The sequence below is a fragment of the Branchiostoma lanceolatum genome, chromosome 6 (genome assembly GCF_035083965.1).
Source record: "Branchiostoma lanceolatum isolate klBraLanc5 chromosome 6, klBraLanc5.hap2, whole genome shotgun sequence".
NCBI lineage: Eukaryota > Metazoa > Chordata > Leptocardii > Amphioxiformes > Branchiostomatidae > Branchiostoma > Branchiostoma lanceolatum.
The window spans coordinates 14,326,068-14,350,183 of NC_089727.1; the positions used below are offsets into that span (position 1 = coordinate 14,326,068).

At 40.0% G+C, this 24,116-nt stretch overlaps 3 protein-coding genes across 7 annotated transcripts; 2 read left to right on the top strand and 1 right to left on the bottom strand.

Moving 5' to 3' along the window:
- The first annotated feature begins 152 nt into the window (after positions 1-152).
- LOC136436733 (uncharacterized) lies at positions 153-4,143 on the top strand. Of its 2 annotated transcripts, none has more exons than XM_066430960.1 (9): positions 153-494; positions 728-880; positions 1,198-1,293; positions 1,530-1,626; positions 1,747-1,858; positions 2,001-2,058; positions 2,204-2,337; positions 2,601-2,744; positions 2,962-4,143. In XM_066430960.1, the coding sequence occupies exons 1-9, from the start codon at positions 366-368 to the stop codon at positions 3,176-3,178; spliced, it is 1,140 nt and encodes a 379-aa protein (XP_066287057.1). In that variant the 5' UTR covers positions 153-365; the 3' UTR covers positions 3,179-4,143. The 2 variants fall into 2 exon arrangements, with proteins under 2 accessions (XP_066287057.1, XP_066287058.1); XM_066430961.1 differs by having other exon boundaries at positions 1,530-1,608.
- On the bottom strand, positions 3,384-19,301 carry LOC136436731 (calnexin-like). 3 transcript variants are annotated; one of them, XM_066430956.1, is made up of 21 exons: positions 19,190-19,301; positions 15,459-15,541; positions 14,977-15,110; positions 14,562-14,685; positions 13,837-13,913; positions 13,594-13,675; positions 13,223-13,291; positions 12,394-12,517; positions 12,073-12,151; positions 11,813-11,887; positions 11,495-11,530; positions 10,799-10,912; positions 10,115-10,155; positions 9,500-9,615; positions 8,901-8,975; positions 8,011-8,157; positions 7,510-7,629; positions 6,696-6,821; positions 6,189-6,365; positions 5,431-5,462; positions 3,384-5,144 (listed from the first exon to the last, which is right to left on the bottom strand). In XM_066430956.1, exons 2-21 carry the CDS (start codon positions 15,528-15,530, stop codon positions 5,108-5,110), a joined length of 1,857 nt encoding a protein of 618 aa, XP_066287053.1. In that variant the 5' UTR covers positions 15,531-15,541; positions 19,190-19,301; the 3' UTR covers positions 3,384-5,107. The 3 variants fall into 3 exon arrangements, with proteins under 3 accessions (XP_066287053.1, XP_066287052.1, XP_066287054.1); XM_066430955.1 differs by lacking the exon at positions 19,190-19,301 and adding an exon at positions 19,064-19,183; XM_066430957.1 differs by lacking the exon at positions 19,190-19,301 and adding an exon at positions 18,289-18,353.
- A 271-nt stretch (positions 19,302-19,572) lies between these two features.
- Positions 19,573-23,226, top strand: LOC136436729 (polyubiquitin-C). Of its 2 annotated transcripts, none has more exons than XM_066430954.1 (2): positions 19,573-19,685; positions 20,712-23,226. In XM_066430954.1, the coding sequence occupies exon 2, from the start codon at positions 20,725-20,727 to the stop codon at positions 23,008-23,010; it is 2,286 nt and encodes a 761-aa protein (XP_066287051.1). In that variant the 5' UTR covers positions 19,573-19,685; positions 20,712-20,724; the 3' UTR covers positions 23,011-23,226. The 2 variants fall into 2 exon arrangements, with proteins under 2 accessions (XP_066287051.1, XP_066287050.1); XM_066430953.1 differs by lacking the exon at positions 19,573-19,685 and adding an exon at positions 19,757-19,889.
- Positions 23,227-24,116: the final 890 nt, after the last annotated feature.

A 24,116-nucleotide genomic window follows, 5' to 3' on the forward strand; every position in this document is an offset into this window, starting at 1 on the left:
ATAATGTAAAGTAGAAATTATGTACAAGTTCAAAAATTATTCAAACGAATTTATTAACCGATAATGAAAATATGAAATGATCCTAATCGTCCCCCATCCTAGTGTGGTACAGTCATCGCGCTCAGTTCGAAAACAGATTAGTACAGAAACTTCATTTGCAGTCATAATTTGCTGAAAGAATCATTGCATAAATATGTAATTTCGTAATCGAAGAATTCCAAGAGCTACTACGGTTTACAATGGGAACTAAAGAAGACCGCCTGTTTCTTCTGTGATACTTACAAAACGTACTTGGCTTGAGCTTGCATAAGGAAATTCATGTTAGATAATTTTTGGAGATTACAGTCATAGAAAATTTGACAACTATGGATGATTTGGTACAAAAAGCGCAGATTTTCCTGGATATTCTTACAGCTGCCCGGGGAAAGGTTGCTGCTGATTGGTCTATGGAGGATTTGGAGAGAGCTTATGGTTGGGCCAGGTACTTTGAACAGGTGAGATGCAATTTATATAAATGAAAAATATGAATACATGAATATAGATGTAACGTTAACATTCACATTTTTTTTCTAACATGAGCTAACAGTACAATGTTCATGTTAGCAACAATCTGTCATATGAAAAAAAAAATATTTATGTATAACCTTGGTATAACAATTAGATTATTGAGTTCATGTAACATTTGACTATCATGCTTAAGTTGTACAATTCTTTTCCCTGTCTGTAGGCCTTTGCCAGAATCAGATCAAAACCTCAAATAGCAGACAGGCTTGACAGGAGGCTAAAAGTGCTACTAGTAGCCAGCACTGAAGCATCACCACTGGGGCACCAGCAGTTCTCTCTACAACTTCTTGGGGATGCTATACAGTTTATGGATCAGGTATGCTGATCTGTGTCCATCCTCTAACATTACTGATTTGTTTGTTCCTATATGTACCAGTTTTGGGAATCTAATTTTGTCTAAGTACAATGTAGTTCCTCAGTATATTTACAGTTAAATAGTCTTTAATAACTTTTTATCCTTTATTCAAACCCAAGCACATACATGTAGTACTAAGCAAATTGCAGGGGTTTTCTCTTCTAATTGCTTTACCCGGTAATATTGTAAGCAAAGACAATGCAGCTTTTATGGATTCCTTTATTTTTGTCATAATGAAATATTACAGAAACATTTGCACTGTACTGTTCATCATTCAGGCTTTGCTGCAGAACTCATATTTACCTCCCATGCTGTACTCTGTGGTTTTACGGAGATGTGGGCAGAACTTGGGCAGCCAAAATCAACTTATGAAGGTAACTTTTTACTTCGTCAGTGGTCTCATCTAGCTATAGGTTTCTTCTCTTTTCACAGAAATCCAAAATTTGAAGATTAAGTGCATTACTGCATAATCCCTGTATGTTGTGAATAAGTGACTGAAATATTGACTGACAGAGGCCAAAATTAGTATAGTACATGTACATGTATGTTGTTTGAATATTTAGCTCTAAACGTTAACAGAACTAGAAGTTGCAAACATCTTGTTTTTCAGGATGCTGTGGCCTTCTCCCAGCTTCAGTCTGCAGTACAGCTTATTGTCCACATGAGGGAGCTGTTGCACAGAAACCACAGTGACTTGTTCCATTCAGGTGTGGGATGATCATATTCTATAGTCTACTCTACAATGTACTGATTCTGTAGGTTTAAGAAGTCCTGTGGACAGGTGTGTACAAGTGATCTTATGTTTATCTGTTTTATTTGGAAACAAGGACCTGAAGTCAGTGATTGCTGCCAAGGAAGGGACATCCAAGTTCAGACAGATGCCTCGCTTCTCCTCCAGTTCTTAAGACTACACCTTGTAGAGAGTGCACCAACACAAAGGTACCTCATAGACCGGATACCGCAAGCATACAGACAATTTCTAAGACTAGGTCACAAACTTTTGGTTTTTAGTTTTTTCTACTTGCAGTAAGTTACTAACAAGATATAGTTTTAAATCATTCTACTATGACTTTTTTTCCAGAACAAGAACATCTATTGGCAAAAAACTGCAGGAAATTGTTGTACAGCAGCAAGGCTGGGTAAGTAAATTTCAGGATAATTGTGTGTAATGATTTTTGTTTGTTTGTTTGTATGTTTGAGGTTAATGGATGTCATTGCATCTGAGTACAATTTTACCTGATGTATGTAACTCAACCATTCATACTGATATGTTATTCTGTGTAGGAGACAGTCTTAACTGCATTGGTTCTGAATGTGGGAACACATGGAACCACTTCAGATGGACCCAGTATCGATGGGGAGTCTAACCCAATCTGCAGGTTCTTGCTCCAGTGGGTGTTACAAACAGAACACAACAGGTACATTTCTCATGTTGTGAATATTGTCAGAGCTATTGTTGAAACAGCTATATTATATTTAGTATGGAATCAACACACCTTTATAACATCACTTTTCATTTTGTGACCTTAGCTCAATTGTGGGAAAATGCACAATGAAAATCTTCATTCATTGATATCAAACTTTAAACATTTTCTTACAGCTGTAAAGGATTGCTAACTATTTTGGGATTTATATCAAATGGTCTTTTTTTCTCCATTCATGTAGTGTACTTTTTTTATAGGATCGTGTTTCAGGTCCCAAGTTCACTATTGGTGAAGGTGGCTGCTGTCTACTTCAGTTTCTACAAGACATATCTGTCATGTCTGGTGGAGTGGGGGAAGGATATGGTGGTGACTGGACATACACAGCAGGACAGAACCTGGAGGTAGGGTTATCATGCCCCCTAATGATTGTGTTGTGTACTGCAGTTTATGTGATCATTGACTGTAAAACTTGTAGCAACATATTGTTCAACAGAAAAGCTCTTCTTGGTACATGCACAAGTATTTTCCTGTGTTGGATTTGACCTATTCATTACCTAAATGTTAGCACTTATCATCATGTTCATTTTCATTAATAAACTCTTGATGTTTATCTTTCAGACACAGGACTGGGGATGATCACTACTCATTTGAGGAGCTTCTGTCTCACCTGTTAAGTCTACTGAAAGGCCCTCTACACGTGGCAACAGCAACACTGAAGTCTCTCCAGTCCCTGCCGGCCCCTGCAACCAGCCCCGTGAACCGTACCATCTGGGAGGAGATACTTCAAACTCCTGAAATCATTGCCGTTATTCAGGAGAAAAACCTACAGGAATAGACTGAGATGCTTTCTTCGACATGACATGCTCTTAGCATATTGTTCAACAATCTGTAACGTTGCCCTGAACAAAAATGTCCTTTCTACGATGTATTTATATTACTGTACTTGATATAAAGTTATCTCATATGCATTAACTTAATGTCTGTCTTGTACAGAAAAGAAGTCATATTGACTACATGAATGTACAGAATAAAAACTGCAGTTAAAGGGTAACCTCAGTATGTTTATTTCAACACGAGGAAATGTACTACAGGGAAAAGATTCAGTTGGAAAGTCTGGTGACTTTTTCATAGTGAGTAATAAAGTTGTTTATAAGTCTTTGGTAAAAGTAAAATAGTTATGAATCTGTCTACCAGTTACACAGTAACACCACAAGCACTGCTTACTGGACAGCTAGCACTTTTCAGTGATTTATTTGCAGTTATAAGCTGGTACAGTGGTTGACAATGTATGGATGGTTTACAGACTGGGGCAGCTGTAATACAGTACAGTACAATGTACTTCCATGCTGGTTGGTTGAATCTGGGAGAGACTTACAAACAGACTTATCAAATTTACAAGTGTATAATGACAATACATGTACATATAAGTAACATGTACAAATTTGCCTGGCAACTTCCAGGTCTAACCATTCAGCATGGCTGTTCCTTAGCAAACACCCTATGTCTGTTATGGCTGTTCTTCCTTGCCTGTGAAAGCTATAAGCATAGATGGAAAGATTTCTTATGACACCGTCAGCTTGTGTAGTGTTAACCTGTTTCAGTAGGCTTTTGTTTCTTCAGTAGTTATGCCTACCTTTACAGAGGCATCATAAAGATATGATTTACACAACACTTCAAGAAGACCACCAATCTATACAGTCAAAGTCTACAATAATAGCATCCTACATCATCATTTACATACATGGAAATTAGTTTGCAAGGTAAAAAAAAACACCAACAGCTACCCCCATTTTTTGGCAATTATAAGTTGAACCTTATAGGAATGACTACAACATACACATTCCTACAACTTTGTTCTAAGACCCCAGGTTTACAGCAAATACTACTCCTTACTATGGAAGAACTACAGCCAATGTAAAGTCTACACTCTACAGCTACTTCAGGAAGCTAAACAAGGGGAATGGTCAGTCTACATCCAGGCCTTATTCAACCTGCCATGTAGGCAGACATATTTGGGCTACAGCCCATCCAATAACAGATTCAAGCACAAACAGTAGAACTGTCAGGACATCCTTCAACTAAACACATTCTTTCCTTTATACAATATTATTTCAAATTAGAGAATACAGCGGAAAACACTCAACTTTCTTAATCACCAGCCTACAAATTCAAATCATGCAAACACAATTAATTATTAATTAATTTCTTAATCGCTACCTACTAATATAAGCAGCACAAGCCTTTTGTACATTCCTCCATTTTTCTTTTTCATCAAATATACAAAACTCAAGATAACCTTGTGTTTAGGCACTGTTTGTATATAATATTGAACCTGCGGTGAAACAAATAACAAAAACAACTTGACAACAAAGAGGAATGTCAACAAGTCTTACTGACACCGTCTCCAAAAGTCCAATGTGATAGAGACAAGAGAAGTGCAGAAGTACAAACAAAGTCTTTACAGTCTATCCTGGTATATTCGAGGAAATGTACAATGTAACACATAAGATACGCATCTCTCAGTGTCATCTGCAAAGCGAAGGGGCCTGACCTTATTACCATGTACTCAATGCTGTTTTCTTGAGTTACAGAGCGTACAGGGGTTATGAGCCACTTTCTTGCAGATGACACTAGGAAAAACGCAGGTTTCAGTAATGCACATCATTTCATTCTGTTTAACATATCGGACTGGGCATTCTATGTGAAATGCCCCGTGCCCCTGGCAGCCTCATGTCCCTGATATTGTCCTAAGGCTGGCCGAACATCAGTCTTTCCTGACCTTACGCTTCCTGGCAGATGTTCTGGAAGGACACAAATGAAAACTTGTTAGCGATCAGACCTCTACACTGAACTGCACGTCTATCTACCCAAGCAGTAGGGAGGATGGATGATAATGCAGACAATAAGAGTTTGAGTGTAACTGAGGAATGATTCTTTTTAGCTAGATTTAAAACCTCTACAGGAGATTTCAATTTGATTTCTAACATACAAAGTACCTTGTCATAAAATTTGCTGACATGGCTTCACACAATCACATAATCAAAACTTTGTCCACTTATTTATTATCTACTGTACTATAAGACTTACCTGGGCGACCCTTCCTCTGCTAGTGCCTCAGGCTGAAAGGTAAAAAGGCACAGAATTAGTAGTTCATTGAGAAGAAAGCTGCAGTGACCAAAAGTAAACCCGGCCCTCAACAGGAAAGGGGGTCTACGCGTTGAACTTTCAGGCACTTGGAATAATGTACTGCCTACTACCCCCGGACGAACAACATTTAGCTACTGTACTAATCAACAGTAGCTAATTGAACTATTGGCACAAAACTTTGTCTTGAATTAGTCTTTTTTTAAAGACTACTTCAAGACATCCTAAATTGTCTTAACTTCATTAACATACCTATTCAGAGTTTTGGTATAAAACCTGGTGCTCTCAGTCCTATCATTAGTCCTATCATTAGTCACTGACGAAAGACAGTGGATGCTGTCTGAAACGTCTGACTGTTTCAAAATTTTATCCAGTTGCTTGAGTAATTATTTTTGGCGTATCTTACTACCTGGATGTCTAACTTTTATCAACGTATACCTATAATCCTTTTATCAGCATATTTCAGTTGCCCAATTATCAGGATCTTGAGGACAATACCATCTAACATTGCTAGATTAAAAGTTCTTAGTAAAAACAGCAGATATAAAAAAAACTGTCTTACATCAAAGTATATCATATTTCATGTGTATCAACAACTAATTAGCAGTTAAACATCAGAGCATAACAGTAGGATAAATCTGAAAGAGGATTAAATTTTCTGTGTATGTTCCTGACTTGGGAAGCTGTTGTGTTAGTGTTACCTGTTCTGTGGCTTCCAGGTCAGCTTTGCTTGGTTTCCTCTCCTCCTGCTGGTCCTCCTCAGGTGCCTCCTGCTCCTGCTCCTCCCCATCCTTCTCCTCAGCCTCCGGTACCTCCTCCTCTGCAGCATCATCCCCAGCAGCCTCATCTTCAGCTCCAGCCTTCTGGTCCTCTTCAGCCTGAAGTGAGGTGAAGTGGAAGGTTGACATTTTGTTAATACTAATAATTCATATTGAAACAGTTTGATATACTGTTTTTATTTCTGCATCATCCTAATCTGAAAAAAACATTGAAATTTAGCCCTACCATTTCATTTATTCATCAATCTATCCAAACATCTATCTTTCCATCAATCTATCCATTTCCTATCCGACACAAATATTGGTCCATAGCTTCCATCAGTAGCTATGAAAGGAATAGCATTCATTACCTTACAAACAATGATATCCAAGCATGGCTTTATCAGCACAAAAACTGACATCTAAGAACTCCCAGGTCATAAAACCTACCATGGCGTCTCCTTGCCCCGCCTCGGCTGGCTTAGCGTTCAGGTCAGCCTTCTTCTTCTTGGGAAGTTTGTCATCTGGAGTGATGGCGTCTGTCTTCTTGGGGTGAGCAGACTTCTTCTTGGGTATCTGGGAAGGAAGGAAGGAGGTAAGTTAGAAAATTTTTTACTGCTCTATGCAGGGTGCAAAATACCTGGTTGCACGTTGCACAGTGCAACAAGATTTCAGTTGGTGCAAGTTAATTCCAAACCCAGGTAGCGCAGTGTGCAACCTTATATTTTGAGCCAAAGATCTCAATCGGAGCCCTGGAAGCTCACAAAAACACAGTGTCACTCTCATGAAATTCGGTAAATCTTCGATTGAAATAAAGAAATCAACACTTTTTCGTTTTAAACCATCCAAAACCCTTCATAGATCGTGGAATTTGAGCTGAAAAGACGAAAACAGGTCAAAGGGAATACAATACTATCTAATTTATATTTGAAATATTAGCAGTATTATACGCTACATACGAGCTTAATTTGAAGAAATCGGTGAATGTTGCTGGAGCAACCTGAAATTTGGATGTGCAACCTAGCATTTGCCCTAGGTTGCAACAAGGGCAACTTGGCTCAAAAAAGTATTTTGCACCCTGTCTATGTGTAACTTGCATACCTAATTTTTAGGTTAGCTTATCATTCAACTTAAACAAACTGTTCATGGCAAGAGGATTAAAAACTCCTCTGAAGGATGAATACAACCTGCATTCAGAACATGCATAACAGCCCGTACCTATGTCCTCTGGGGTTACCACACAAAAAGTTACACATGTTCTTACCGTGGCTGGGCAGCAGAAGTGGATAAACAGGATGACCGGGATGATGACCACCATGATGTACACGACCCACAGCCATGGACGCTCGTACGCAGCAAACACCACAGACTCAATGAAAGACTTCTGCAAGAAAAAACAACCACAGAAATTCAACCAACAAATGTCGAACCTTCCTCCAGAAATAAAACAAGCTACTTCAAAGTAAAATGACAAAGGTATTTGCCTTATATCTTATATTATATGGGCATCACACATATATTTATTCATTCATTCATTCATCACTGTACAATATTTGCATCAATATAAAATAGTTGTTTGTGAACAATTTACTTTCAGGTAAGCTGGCAGAAGTAAACTAATATCTACCCACTTAGACGTATGTTGTTCACCATCAAGTATTCGAGTAGTCACTCAAATTTTCAACTGGCAACAGTTTGTCATCATGCAATTTTCTTTTGTATCCTAGCATTAAAGTTGGCATTTCATAAGAATAGCACAACTTACCTGAGCCTTCTCCCTCGCCTCTTCGTGGCTCTTGAGTTTCCAGCTAGCCTTTGCCCACTCGTCGGCTACGGTCTTCTCGTTGGTGATGATGAAGTTGTCAAACAGAACGTCCTCTGTCATCGCCCACAGTTCCAGTCCTACTGCACCCTGGGAACACACATCAGAATATCTCTTACCGCTGTTTTCGTAATCTCTCATAAGCGTATTCCTGACAAAGTCCTTCTTAAGAAAGAAATGGATAAGCTTTTATTAAAACTATTCATCTACACACTTCCAACATTTGTCATTCATATCAGATTAAAATCAAAGCCATAACAACACAAACTCTCAACCCTTATACTATTTGTAAAAGAATAAATCTAAATGTGTCTTTATAGAGAAGAAAAACCTGTTTCAAACAACATGAAGTAGCTATATACTGTACATTGTAAGATGACTACTTTATGAAGCATATAAGAAGTCACATGCCTCTTATAAAAGTAGTCATCTAAAGTAACTGTTAATTTTCCAAAGCTTTGGCCCTGCCTGCCAGTATGCAAGACAGGCAGGAATTTGACACCTTGGACAAGGCAATACACATATAACAAGAACAACAAAGGATTATATCATAGCATCTCCAAATGATGTAGGTTTCACTAAGACTGTCTACTAGTAACATATACTGAAGTAAAGATGCATACTAGATACATGTATTGTCAAAAAGTCAGCTCTTTGTGTAGGTAAGAAAACCTGAACTTGTAAAGAATAACTTGTCTATCATAGGGCAACCTACCTATATTCGTCATTCATATTGGATTAAAATTAAAGCCATAACAACACAAACTTAACTCTCTACCATTTGTAGATGTGACTACAGCTAAGCAAGCAAATCAATGCTAAGAATGACTTACAATAGGAGTCATTGCATAGGGGCTGAGATCCTCAAAGTAGTCAGGGTTGGGAATCATCCTGGGCTTCCAGATACCCTGAAGAAATAAAGGCAAAGGTATAAAAGGCAACATATATAAACCTTTTGAAGTATAGTATAACATCACCTAAATACCTGTGCTGAGGTCAAGGGATGAGCCTTGCCAAGCTAACAGTCTGAAACTATGACTCTAAAATGTTGTTTCCCATTTCTGTAACAGTGAACTGGTTGTAATTTTCAAAAGTTGTATCCCAAGTTCTGAAGAGCGTAAGACACAGTCATGCAGACGTCTAATCTCCGAGGTCTTGGGACTTCGCTTTACCAAAGTCTTGGGTCCCTCAGACACACACAGACAGAGGGGCAGGGACTCTGGGTTATTCACAATAGAACGATTTTTACCTGATGAAAACTGCTAACGTTAGAGAGAATACTAAATAAGAGACTATATTTAAACTTGGCATATAGGTCAAAGACTAATATCTAACAATGGAGGTGAGCGGTAAGCGACCAGCTTTCCTTACTTGCTTGTAATGATGCAGTTACATAAAAAGACACCATCATATATATTACTACAGATTTTACCTTGTAGTTGGGGTTGGCGATCATGGGTGCTTTCCACTTTCCTTTGTACTCAGGGTTGTCAATCATGGGAGGGGACCACTCCCCACACCCAGGGGCTGCCTCGCACCTGGGATTCTCTGGGCGGGGAAAACAAAGCTTTTAGTTCTACCTCCTTGTATCTTATGGTGCACCATAGACATAAAGATAGACACGAGAGGGAAGCAAAGCGTCTATGTAGAATAAAGAAAAAAGACATAGGTCAAACAACATGTAGTGGCTAGATACTTGACGTTGTTTGTAAGATGACTACTTAATGAAACATATATGCAGTCACATGCCTCTTATAACAGTAGTCAGCTGCAGTAACTGTTAATTTTCCAAAGCTTTGGCCCTGCCTGCCAGTATGCAAGACAGGCAGGAATTTGACACCTTGGACAAGGCAATACACATAACAAGAACAACTAAGGATTATATCATAGCATCTCCAAATCTTGTAGGTTTCACTAAGACTGTCTAACATATACTGAAGTAAATATGTATACTACATACATGTATCGTCAAAAAGTCAGTTCTTAATGCAGGACTGGTAAGAAAACCTAAACTTGTAAAGGAAAACTTGATTACAGAGAAACCTACCTATCTGAGGAGCTTCCCATTCACCGTCCATTTCATCATCCCTAGAAAACAAATAAATCAACAAATAAACAAACATGCACAATAAAACATCACATAAATCTTTGTGCTGAAGTCAAGGGACTTGCCTTGCCAAGCTAACAGTCTGAAACTATGACTCTAAAATGTTTTTTTTCTTCCATTTTTGTAACAGTGAACTGGTGACATTTTTTTAAAAAGTTGTATCCCAAGTTCTGAAGAGCGTAAGACACAGTCATGCAGACGTCTAATCTCCGAGGTCTTGGGAATATGCTTTACCAAAGTCTTGGGTCCCTCGGACACACACAGACAGAGGGGCAGGGACTCTGGATCATTCACAACAGAACAATTCATACCTGATTAAAACAGCTCACATTATAGAGAATACTAAATAAGAGATTTCTATTACATGTAACACAGAATCTGTGAAATCTTTTGTGATAATTGATATAAAGAATTCTCCCTCTGAGACCCAAAAAATCATTTGATCTGCTTGAACATTGTCTGCCATGTATTCGTCCTTTTATACATGTACACCTGTTTCATATATATCCTTTCTACACTTATGCCTAAACAAAACTGACAAAAAAATGAAAGAAATTGTTTGAAATGTCTTCATTTTCCTATACTAGGGATATCAAGGCATGAATAAACTTGATGAACATTTACCAGTCTTCTGGTTTGACGGCGCCAGGATCGGGGACAAACTCGTCCTCATCATCCAGCCAACCGTCGGGCTTCGTGGCATCGGGGTCGACAATCTTCCTCGGAGCATCCTCGTTCCTGTAAACCATCAATACTTCTGTCACTTTCAATGACAATAATGTAGTACATGGGTGAGAACAATTCTCATGTATCAGTTACAAGAAAGATGATTACATCTTAAAAAGAAGGGGAGATATAAGCAGTTAACTACAAATCCATCCCCACTCAAATCTCTCCTTCTAAAAATTTGCCCCAAGGGTTGGTTGGACCAGATAAATTGCAAAACTATGAGTAAGTGTTGGTACAGATGCATGTTATATGATGCTTTAGTAAATTGGTAGCATATTAAACCTAGGATTAGAGTTGAGATTTCTGTTGCTACACGACTGCACAGGACCTCAACGTGTGAGTAGTCTGCCCAAGTCTAGTGTCAGTTCCTCTACCAAAGATCTCGACCTGACTGCCACATGCTGCAGCCAGGGATTTTGCACTTTGGCTCACAAGCAGTGTTGCTATGTATACTGTAGTTTAGTTCTCATGTCTTAAAGTGTTATGGCAATAGTCTTTGTGTTCACAGTCTTCTATATAACACATACTAACTCTTCATATAGTAGCATGTAGTCCTTAATTTTCCTAAGTTAACATTCAACCCAGACTTACCAGTCTTCAGGCTTGGTGGCATCAGGGTCTGGAATTCTGCACGTAAAACAGTTTACAGTTCAACAAGGTACAATACAGTATACACCAACAAATATGTACATTTCATCACAATCACAAGGTACATTCCAGAATTCACATCACAATCACAGCTAGCTAAGAGGAGATTCATATTTACCATTACACGAAGTTGCCTCACAGTGGGGAAATGTAACTGTTTCACAGTACAGATAAGGAAATAAGGTAATTTACAGATAAGGATAGAGCTCTGCCCTAGGTAGCTGCCAAAAAGGTCTGAGTGACAATGTAAACCGAGCTCACTTTTCCCTCTCGTCCCAGTCCTCTGGTTTACTGTCATCAGGATCCTCAACCTCCTGTGGTGGGTTGACTGGAGGACTGCAAATAACAAACAACAAGTACTATTAATCACTCATGATTCATATACCACTCAAACACCTCAGACCACATGTAGACATCCAAAAATCTGCCAATTCAATTTGACAGACATTTAATGGTGAAGTAATAAGGGAACAGAGAAGCTTGGTCATGAGAAAGATTAATATAACCACACAATACCACACCTGACATCTTGCAGCAGATTTCCAGAGTTCACGAGAGTCTGGTCCACAAACACCTCAAAACTGTTGTCTGGGTTCACAACTGGGAGGAAAGGGTGACAGTCAGTCCCACTAGTGTATTGTTACAGAAACATTTAGAATTCATGCAAGTCCTGCATTAACAGTCCATATCCTCAAATCATTATACTGTAACTTAGAGTTTTTGTTTTTAAGTCCTTTAGGTTTTCACAATTGCAATACAACAATACAATATGTTGTGAAAGTAAAGGTAAGTTAACCCACAACCATATGCTAGATCTTCTCTTAGGAATCTTAAAGCCTTACTTAGTGTGAAGAGATGTGTCTGCTTGTCTGTGAAGACGTTGACCAGGTCCATGGTGGGTTTCTTGGAGTGTTTCTCCTCGTATGAGCCATTGTTGGGGTTCTTATGTCTGAAGATGAAGTGCAGCTGTGGACAGAAGAGATCATTGTTATTGTTATTGTAGGGTGGGGAGGGGGGCATCTCAACAGTTAAGATATAGTATGATGTAATATTCAATCTAAATCACTTCTCAAGGTAAGTCTCTTTATTTCAAGTCAAAACTTATGACAAACAAAAATTGTGCACTTCTGATTCAGAAGATACTCGTTGAAAAACACAAACTTAGCTCACTTTCAGCTCTCATGTCTGCAAAGGGCTTTTCTAGATAATATGCTAGATTTATAAACACATGTAACACAATATTCATACTCATTAAATAGTACAGTCTAGCTAAGTTGGAATGTAATCAGATTACAGTTTTTTTTCATTTTGGATAGAATAATGGAAGTCATTATGTATGTAAGTCTTGGATTTGAAATGTAGCAGTGTTTTTAAAAGCTAATACATGTTTTTGTACTGTTCATTTTGTAATAAGTGGAATAGTTTTGTAAGATACATGTATGTTCGATACAATGATCACAACATCTGTCCTTCAATGACGTGCATCAAGTACTGACTAAACCTGTCTTACCTGTTAGCAGATCCCAGACAATGGAATCTGAAGGTTCTCTTTTGTCTGCCTGTCCTCCAAACTCCCAACCTTTGACTAATCAATCTTTTCTCCTTCTACATAGCATAGGTGTAGTCTAGTAACACCCGTCCCCTCTTTTATAGGAATGGTATGATCCTTACCTTTGTGTCCACTCCACACTTGTCAGGCCCAAACATGATGGTATAACCTGTCTTGTCCTGGAAGTTTTTCTATTGTGTAACAACAAAAAAGAACAGTCATTCAAAATACTTCTTTACATTTCCTGAAATTTAAAGTCTGTTACTAACACAATGACAGAAAAGTTGCTCACATATTTTCTAAATATGGTACAGTCCATATTTTCACAAGGAACTACAACATAATAATTAATGGCCAGTGGTATAGACAAGCTCCACATCTGTGAATATTGTTCATGTTTGTCAATGAACTTTTAGCTGTTTGGCTGCTAATTTTCTATTAGTTACAGGGTTATGCAGCAGAGAGAAGGTTAAACCAACAGAAGAATCCTCACCAAGTCCAGACCAGGCACATCTGACAGCAGCTTGATGTAAGCCCCTCCACACTCCATGCCTTTCTGGAAACGCACCTCGTATCTGGGAAAAGAAACAGCAATGCATTACAAAAAACACAAAAAGTACTAAAAATACTGATGCTTACATCAAGCGACATAACCTCATTGTAATGTAACAACATCTTAATGTTTAATTTTTTACCACCACGATAATGAAAGTGTATCCAATGTAGACATACTTACTGCACAACTAAAGGCTTGCCATCAAACTTGAAGGGCTTGTCTAGTTTGGCAGAAACAGCATGATGCTTTGCTTTATCCTGAAACAGGAAGAGAAAGATTTTCTAGTGGCTCCTTGAAGATTGATGCTGTTTAGAACTCACTAAATACAACATAAAAACATCATACAACTGACCTACACATGTATACATCTGTAAACGTCCTGTTATTTTGTGGACAATGGATTACATATCAAATCCATCTGCTAACTGATACGATTTTTCGACTTAGTTTACAAACTTTGCACGTTTTTCAATTCAGTTAACTTTTCCCCAGACTATTTTTCTATTAAGACTCCACTAATCCAGAACATCCAGGAATCTCCCTAAAGAATGGAACAGTGGCGCTCCTCCATCCTGTTCTAATCCCAGCTCCATTCTGTTGATTTTCAAAGTTAGGGTATTTTTTCAAATTTTTACCCAGCAAAGCCTGTAATTTTGCTCAATACTAGAAATTTCAGATGTAAAGCTGAAGTTGCAGGAAATGACTTCCATTATGTCTGAAAAGGCAAAATGCAACAGCCGCTCTCCTTTTGAGAGGTGTGCACCCCCCCCCCCTCCAGACCTCCCCCCTCGCCACACATATCCTGTGCCCGGCACCCTCCCCTCATCTGCTCTATATTTCTGATTTCTGGGGAGATCCCTGGTTCAACATCTACTACACCTGCGCACGAACTTGAAGGATCTTACCTTCAGCACCAGCCCGAGGTCTCCACTCATGGCCTGCTCCTCTGGTTCCTCCACTGCCCACTTCCCGTCATACTTGGCAATATCCTCAGCAACGCCCTCCTTCTTAGCTTCAGACAGGATCCATCTGACAACACACACACAGACAGTCAACACTAAAAACCATTGGGATAGAAATATGGGCATATAGTGCTAAGGTACAGGACAACTGTTGTTAATATGCAAGGTAATAGTTACTCAAGCAACAGGATAGATTTTGGAAACAGTCAGACGTCTTAGGTAGCATCCACTACCTTTGGTCAGTGACTGGAGTAAGCTGTGAGGTTCCCAAGGTTTTAATATATGTATACACACAAACTTCATAACTTGTTAATGTTCTATTTGTACATGGGTGACGGGTGTAGACCAAGAAACATACTTTTGTTTAAAGGATTCTTCGCTGAGAAAATGGTCGGTGAAGTATGTTTCTCCAGTAGCGGTGGGTGGACTGTACAGGGGCTTCACTTCCTCTTGTTCTGCTTCTTCTGTTCCTTCTTCAACCTCAACTGTCTCCTACAGAGAAAACAAAACTCATCCACTTAGACGACTTTAACAATATTCTTCAATATTTTAGTTTTACTGGGCTTACATTTTCATTCATATCTCATTACAGGCCTAATCAATTAGTTCTATGATAACGATAATGATGATGAACTATCCTAATTGATGAATGCATTAATTGCACTACATGTAGCTTTATGACATGCAAGCAATTTAAATATTATTGTACATATAAATCCATTTTAACAACAACTAGTTGGACCAGTTCATTCATCCATCCATCATTCTGAAATACACAAGTCAAAACAGCATAGTACTTAAATTTCAACTTGTTTCTAAAAGCGTTTTGTGCATATTTACCTCATCCTGGGCATGAGCAGACCAACCCAGCTGTAGCAGCAGCAGAACGACCAATGACAATCTCAGCAGCATCTTGTTTGATACTAGAACAAAAAACAAGACACAAACCGTTAATTTTACTGAGGCACACAAACTGAGGCACACAAACTACTGGCTTTGAGCAAGCTGCGTGGTAAATAACACATGTAGTTTGTGTTATTTACCACGCAGCTTACTCAAAGCCGGTTGTTTTCTTTGATTCTTTACTGCACGACTGTTGAACAGATCACATATAGAGTGGTCTGGTATAATCACTTAACATTCCAAAGTCTGACAATGTTTAGAGCAATGAATTTTCATATAACAGAAACATAAAAAGGATTGGAGTATCATAAGCTACTGCAATGTGCCATGTCAATCTTTGAAGTACAACAATCTCATTCCTTATTATCATGATGGGTTACAGTATATAAGCTAGTTTGGAGTTGCTACTACGCATGTGCAGTGTCGAAGGTGAAGGACCCCGCCTTGTAAACAGTGCCCGTCTCGACATTGTTTTGATTTGCATAACAACGCCCAGACGGGTTTTGTATATGTCTCGGGGGCCTTTACCTTTGACACTGCATATGCGTAGTAGCAACTCCAAACTAGCTTATTCTAATTGTACATTGGTCTATTGCTTTACTGGGCAGCCCATCTCCCAAGAGATCTGCACTGACAGGTGCACACATTAATTTTCCATGCAGTCTAAATTCTATGTAATTATTCACAAGCCCCCATTCAGGCCAACAAACACAAACCTCCGACAAGCACTCAACATTCTTTTTCCAATGACAGTTATATCCAAGCAAGGACATTATATGTCCTTGATCCAAGGCAATTGTGCATTTACATATCCAGTTGTGGAGATTGAATTGTATTTAGATATAGTAATACCTGGATGTCTAACCTTCGTAAACGCTACATAGACAATCTTTGTTCCTTATCAACATTGTCAATGAATGAATTAAACAGGTTTTATGATATCATGGTTAGCAAAGGAACAGCACTTAATTCTACTTCATCTTTAAGGACATTGATTACTACTAATACTAGTATATAGACCAGAGTGACTCTTTGTGACAATAACCCCAAAACATCCATTCAATAGATGATGCAATATTGCATTAAATTTTCAGTTCCTGGTAACTACCACCAGACCATTATTTATGTGCTGTTTTATACAGATATGGAAACCACCCGCTGGTATACATCAATATCCCACAGGAGGTATACATCAATATCCCACAGGAATAGGTTATAAATATCTGATATTGTATTGAGCTGACGACAGCACTAATGTATTGTCTTCAACAACTCTATAATATCATCACTAACAAATGCTTTAAATTCATCTACAATACTCATGCATGTTGCCAATGTTATTTTTTTTTACCTCTCAGTCTGGGATAAATTTTTCTTTACTGTATACTATATATTAGGAGAATTTCATCTATAATATTCTTTACTGTGACATGTATTTGTAAATGGGCAATTAAGGATTACCTGCATGACCTTTCCTCGCAGCTGTCACAAAGATAAGTTTTTTTGTTTGAACCAAAAGGAGGTCTCGAAAAACTAGTCTACATGTGTGTGTAATCAATACCATAGTGATATAGGACAAAGGATTACTTATTTGGGGCATGGTGTACAGAGTATCTGCCTCATTTGTATACCTGCAGTCTGCAAATGCGCATGTTTATGGAACAATACCATATATATTGTCCATATATAATGCACTTGCTTTATCCATCCACTTGTAATAACACTACAGAGGTATCCAGATTTATAGAGGAGGATGTTATTCCATCTTATCTATGGATATCCGGTGAGATATCACTGTCTGACATATGCCTGTTCCTCTTCAGTCTCAGCAGCCCTGCTGTATCAGTCATACCACATTTTGGACATGTTTTTGGCTCACAACAAAAATGAAACTTCTTTTACTGTAACGACTAACAAGCAGGAATTGTTTTATCTGTCAACTTTGTACAAATACAATGTACAATGTCCATGAGTAATGTTTGTCCTCCTTGTTTCAGGAGAAAGCCTTGGTAGACACAGTTTCTGAATAGGCAGATTATAGGAGACTGAATAGGCAGATTATCATCTGATATAAGTTTTCCTCTTAGCCCTCTGCTTTTATAATCATATTCTCTTACTAAGTCTTACTTTAGTATGCCAAAGAACAAAAGAGAAATAAATTGGTGTGGTATAATTTACAGTCACAAAAAGTACAAACATTTGCATTTGCAAAGAGTCAACCTGCACAGCATTTTGATTTACAAAGGCACAACTCCAATAAATGCATCACTGAGCCTGTAAGGCTGCCGCTTTGATTGATAAAACCTCCCTGATTGAATGGCTTACTCTGAATGATACAACTGTAAATTTACCTATAAAGCTGAAATTTCAGCCCATCCGAGTGGAAAAGAAGTAGCAAACTGAACGAGTAGTACACTAAACTTCTTCCTCAATTTAGAATTTCTAATGAATTTCAATCGCTTACATACACAATTTGTAGCCTGGCTCTCTCTACCCAACCATACACAGTGACCACAGTCACCACACCCATATTTACAGGAACATGCAGCAATCGTGGTCACTGTAAAACATACTAGTGCCAGGCACAAGTGAACACTGACCTAGTAAATGTTTCCTCTGCCTATCCATACAATAGAATTCTAACACAGGGAAATGTTGACCCAAGGAGGTTGACTGTACAGATTAAAGTAAGGGCTACCTCCACAGTTAAAACAGAGACCACCCTCCCTTGTTTTATCCATTTATCCGCTTTTTTGCAGAATCTTACCCAATATGTTTCTTATCCCTGCAAAAGCTTGTAGCTTTCCTCTGTAAAATATGTTTACACATGAAAACTAGAATCCTTTGTTTCACATCGTATAAATCATATTATGGATTGTATGACTACTAAATTCGGGGTCACATCCTGCAAAAGTGTAATGGACATAACTTGGAAATACAATTCTAAGATTACAGCGAACGTAAGGAATATGGATCCTGATGCTAGACTATGAATCTATATGGCCCTGGATACAATTTATTTCAACGGTTCAACCACACATGAAAAAATCCAATATCTTTAAATTTGATACTGCCAAGCAATCATTTGATGTGGTGGTTCATGATTACATATCAGGGCAATTCTGAGCAAAAAGAGTGGGTGTTTCTGGTAAGAATTTTCAAAAGAAAAGAAATTGCAAAAATTCAAAATTATTCCATTTTCCCAAGGAGGTTAAAAGGACCTCCTTGATTTTCCCCTGCATCCGATGCCAAAAATTACAATGAATTTTATACTATTATTCAAATGGAAATTCAAGTGATGTTTTCATACTCGGCACATGATAATTTGTCTGGTATCAAATGTACAGTAAAAGCAAGGAGGTTATATTGGTAAGAGCGATATACCCTCACTGTACTAAACCCCTCCCCTCACCCCCCTCCCCATGGTCATGACAATGCATACTGATATCATCAGCACATGTGGGGAGGCCGCCAATGGGGAGGGGCCACAACCCACACGTGAAAAACGCCTCCCCTTTTTCCAACACGTTCCGCAGTCTTACCTAGTCGTTTGAAGAGTCTGTCGTTTCGCAACCCACTAACGAACAACACGTGGTGCACGAAATATTTAAAGAATACAGGTTTGAGCCGTAAAACCGGCACTAAAATAACCAGGAAGAGAAACTCACCTTTCCCCGGCACGGCCCAGAACGTGGAACGCTCTGACTGGCTGGCAGACGATTGGACTGTCTCACCAACAAATTATGGTGTACTGCTTATAAATTTTCCGTTAATACATCAAACTTTGATATTTGTGCAAAATAGAACCCTAATTTTTAATGTAATAGATCAAGTTAATGTAATAAAAATACTATAAACCTATCAAAAGTTAAAGAAATGTAATATACGATTTTATGCCACCCCTCTTATGCATATGGTATGAACTAAAACGCGTTATACAACGACAGTTTTGATTGGTCTATTGGGAAGGACAGCGCAGAAAATATCCAATGACTACTCATGACGCTTGCATGGAACCATCTAGAACATAATAGAATACGTAAGACTTCGAACCATATCACTGAGCAACAAGAAATATTATTGCGACACACCTGCGTTCTGTTGTATATTTCCTTAGATATCTCCACAAAGTTGAGAACTGGGGTACCTCTGGCATCTTATCAGGTATGAATACTTCACATAGATGGTTCTTATGTAGAATCGACGCATGAATGGAATAGACAGTGTTTTACACGCACTACTTTCTGCAGCAGGATATATGAGTAAAGATCGAGTTATAAAGTACGGGAAATTTGTTGTTCAGCATTTGTTCCTGAGAGCACTTTAGAAGCATTGTAGTTTCGTGTTTTCCTCTTCATTCGGTTGACGGTAAGTTAGGAAAACCCGAATAGTGGAATTCAATGTATTTCGAATGTGTATTGTACTGAGTGTTTGATAATGTTTTTGTAGTTTGGGGATCATTTTTCGTCGGGAAATCAGACAACAATCGACCTTCAAGCTTCCTGTCCGGTCGCCATCTTGAATTTTCTTGTTGCGTAGGAAGTAGTCCCGACAAAATGGATTTTATTTGAGAAATTATCCAAATATTTGGATCTCTGTCAATGAAAAGTCGAGGCATGTTCGTCGCTGTAACGTTTAAGTGACAAATTATAGTCGTAACTGAAAGATATACGTGACAAAAAAATCCGTTTACTCGGTGTAGCGTCCCCACGCCATTTTAGTGACTTGGCAGAAAATTACGTGACGCAGTTCCTTTTCCCCCTATATTTTTTTGTCCTATGGAACGGTTTAAGATATTATATGGTCATATGACTAGAATGATTCGAAACTCGACATCAAGCTTTTCGGCTCAGGACACTATTTATTTTAGCTTTGGTGCCCTTTCTTTTACGGCGGCGACTGATGCCATTTTATGTATATTGTGAATGTTTTGTTTGCACACGTATTGAAGTAACAGAATTATGTAAAAGAGGGTGACTTTTTATTACCAGAATTTGAAGGTTTATCGGTAAGAATTCAGATCGAATGATTTTGCACAAATTGCTCAGTTCAAAGACTTCTTTTTCATTCGGATTAAGTCAGCTTTACACATGTAGAAAGCAGAATATCAAGTGAAATGCTCTGCTGCACATGTAACTTTTACTAATGTACATTTGACATGTTTTCATGTATTTTTGTGTCCTCTTTCAGACAACAGAGAAATATGCAGATCTTTGTGAAGACCCTGACTGGCAAGACCATCACTCTGGAGGTGGAGCCATCAGACACCATTGAGAACGTGAAGGCCAAGATCCAAGACAAGGAGGGCATCCCACCAGACCAGCAGCGTCTCATCTTTGCTGGCAAGCAGCTTGAAGATGGCCGCACCCTGTCCGACTACAACATCCAGAAGGAGTCTACCCTCCACTTGGTTCTGCGTCTGCGTGGTGGTATGCAAATCTTCGTGAAGACCCTGACTGGCAAGACCATCACCCTTGAGGTGGAGCCATCAGACACCATTGAGAACGTGAAGGCCAAGATCCAAGACAAGGAAGGCATCCCCCCAGACCAGCAGCGTCTCATCTTTGCTGGCAAGCAGCTGGAAGATGGCCGCACCCTGTCCGACTACAACATCCAGAAGGAAAGCACCCTCCACTTGGTTCTGCGTCTGCGTGGTGGCATGCAGATCTTCGTGAAGACCCTCACAGGCAAGACCATCACCCTAGAAGTTGAGCCATCCGACACAATCGAGAACGTCAAGGCCAAGATCCAAGACAAGGAGGGCATCCCACCAGACCAGCAGCGTCTCATCTTCGCAGGCAAGCAGCTGGAGGATGGCCGCACCCTGTCCGACTACAACATCCAGAAAGAAAGCACCCTCCATCTTGTCCTTCGTCTGCGTGGTGGCATGCAGATCTTCGTGAAGACCCTCACAGGCAAGACCATCACCCTAGAAGTTGAGCCATCAGACACCATTGAGAACGTCAAGGCCAAGATCCAAGACAAGGAGGGCATCCCCCCAGACCAGCAGCGTCTCATCTTCGCAGGCAAGCAGCTGGAAGATGGCCGCACCCTGTCCGACTACAACATCCAGAAGGAGAGCACCCTCCATCTTGTCCTGCGTCTGCGTGGTGGCATGCAGATCTTCGTCAAGACCCTGACTGGGAAGACCATCACCCTTGAGGTGGAGCCATCAGACACCATTGAGAACGTGAAGGCCAAGATCCAAGACAAGGAGGGCATCCCACCAGATCAGCAGCGTCTCATCTTTGCAGGCAAGCAGCTGGAAGATGGCCGCACCCTGTCCGACTACAACATCCAGAAGGAGTCTACCCTCCATCTTGTTCTGCGTCTGCGAGGTGGCATGCAGATCTTTGTGAAGACCCTCACTGGCAAGACCATCACTCTCGAGGTCGAACCATCAGACACAATCGAGAACGTCAAGGCCAAGATCCAAGACAAGGAGGGCATCCCCCCGGACCAACAGCGTCTCATCTTCGCAGGCAAGCAGCTGGAAGATGGTCGCACCCTGTCTGACTACAACATCCAGAAGGAGAGCACCCTCCATCTCGTGCTGCGTCTGCGTGGTGGCATGCAGATCTTCGTGAAGACCCTCACAGGCAAGACCATCACCCTAGAAGTTGAGCCATCGGACACCATTGAGAACGTCAAGGCCAAGATCCAAGACAAGGAAGGCATCCCCCCAGACCAACAGCGTCTCATCTTTGCAGGCAAGCAGCTGGAAGATGGCCGCACTCTGTCCGACTACAACATCCAGAAGGAAAGCACCCTCCACTTGGTTCTGCGTCTGCGTGGTGGCATGCAGATCTTTGTGAAGACCCTCACAGGCAAGACCATCACTCTGGAGGTGGAGCCATCAGACACCATTGAGAACGTGAAGGCCAAGATCCAGGACAAGGAAGGTATCCCACCAGACCAGCAGCGTCTCATCTTCGCAGGCAAGCAGCTGGAAGATGGTCGCACTCTGTCCGACTACAACATCCAGAAGGAGAGCACCCTCCATCTCGTGCTGCGTCTGCGTGGTGGCATGCAGATCTTTGTGAAGACCCTCACAGGCAAGACCATCACCCTCGAAGTTGAGCCATCAGACACCATCGAGAACGTCAAGGCCAAGATCCAAGACAAGGAGGGCATCCCACCAGACCAGCAGCGTCTCATCTTTGCTGGCAAGCAGCTGGAAGATGGCCGCACCCTGTCCGACTACAACATCCAGAAGGAGTCTACCCTCCATCTTGTGCTGCGTCTGCGTGGTGGCATGCAGATCTTCGTGAAGACCCTCACAGGCAAGACCATCACCCTAGAAGTTGAGCCATCTGACACCATCGAGAACGTCAAGGCCAAGATCCAAGACAAGGAGGGCATCCCACCAGACCAGCAGCGTCTCATCTTCGCAGGCAAGCAGCTGGAGGATGGCCGCACCCTTTCCGACTACAACATCCAGAAAGAGTCTACCCTCCATCTGGTGCTGCGTCTGCGTGGTGGATTCTAAGAAAACAACGCAATGGCTCAAACATTCCTCACAAAATGCATGCTTTATCAGTGTTTAAAGCATTAAATCACAAAATTGAATTTATCCTGGGAAAGCTTTTCTTTAACAAACACTTGTGTAAGAATTGTCTATTGTGTAATTTTGTACTGTCCTTTGCACCAGATTCTGTGTAGTGATGCAACTTGTTATCTTGAATAAAGAGCAATGAGCATTGGATATTGTTTGTTGTTATGAATTTTGTGCCCTTTGTTCGAATACCCTGTAGCTTCTGCATACTTCCAGCAAGGTTAGAAATTGATTCAAAGTGTATTCCAGTTAGATTGAAGGCCACAAACATCAAAGTTTATAGAGAAAAATGGGAAAAGACTATAGTTGATGTTAGGGAAAAGAACACAAGGCAGGCAGTTGCCCTGCAGTATTTGTATGAAACTGGTGGGGACAGGACTTCTAGTCCTTTGCTTGGCCCTGTAGTTTGATCCCAATTCAGGGAATATTGTGCACAGGGGAAGTAATACCGTGTAACATAAGATGAGAACTTGAGGAGCCTGTAAGATTTTATTGATTCCCAATGATCATGCAGTCAAATGAAAACAGGACATCCCAACCCAGACCTGCAAAAGTGCAGGAATAAGGGAAGTTTCCTTCCATATCGTTTTTCCTACTTGCAAGAGATAACAGTTCATAGACAGACCAGAATCTTAAAACCCTTTGATTTGATAAACAATTGCTCGAGCACTTGCACTTGGTAGAAGCTGCTGCATATCAAAATGGTGCTAGTGCCATGATGTCAGGTTTGCCCCAACCATTAACCCACCAGATGCATGTACCAAGGAGCCTGAAGGAGGGGATAAGAAAAGTTACTGTTGGCAACCTTGGGATTTCTCATATATTGTACTGGGTAATCTTTTAAAGATTCAATGCAGATTTCAATCTAAAAAAAGTTATCAAATGTAATGGAGAGAAGACTAGCTTTGAAATTAACAGCTTAAACTTATTATGCATGTTTTCTCCAAGACAGTCTCCAGTGATTTTTTTCTGAGCTGCCTGGCTTCTCTATAACCATAATCTCCAAGCAGATCTACCGGTGACAGGCAGTATCCCCTGCC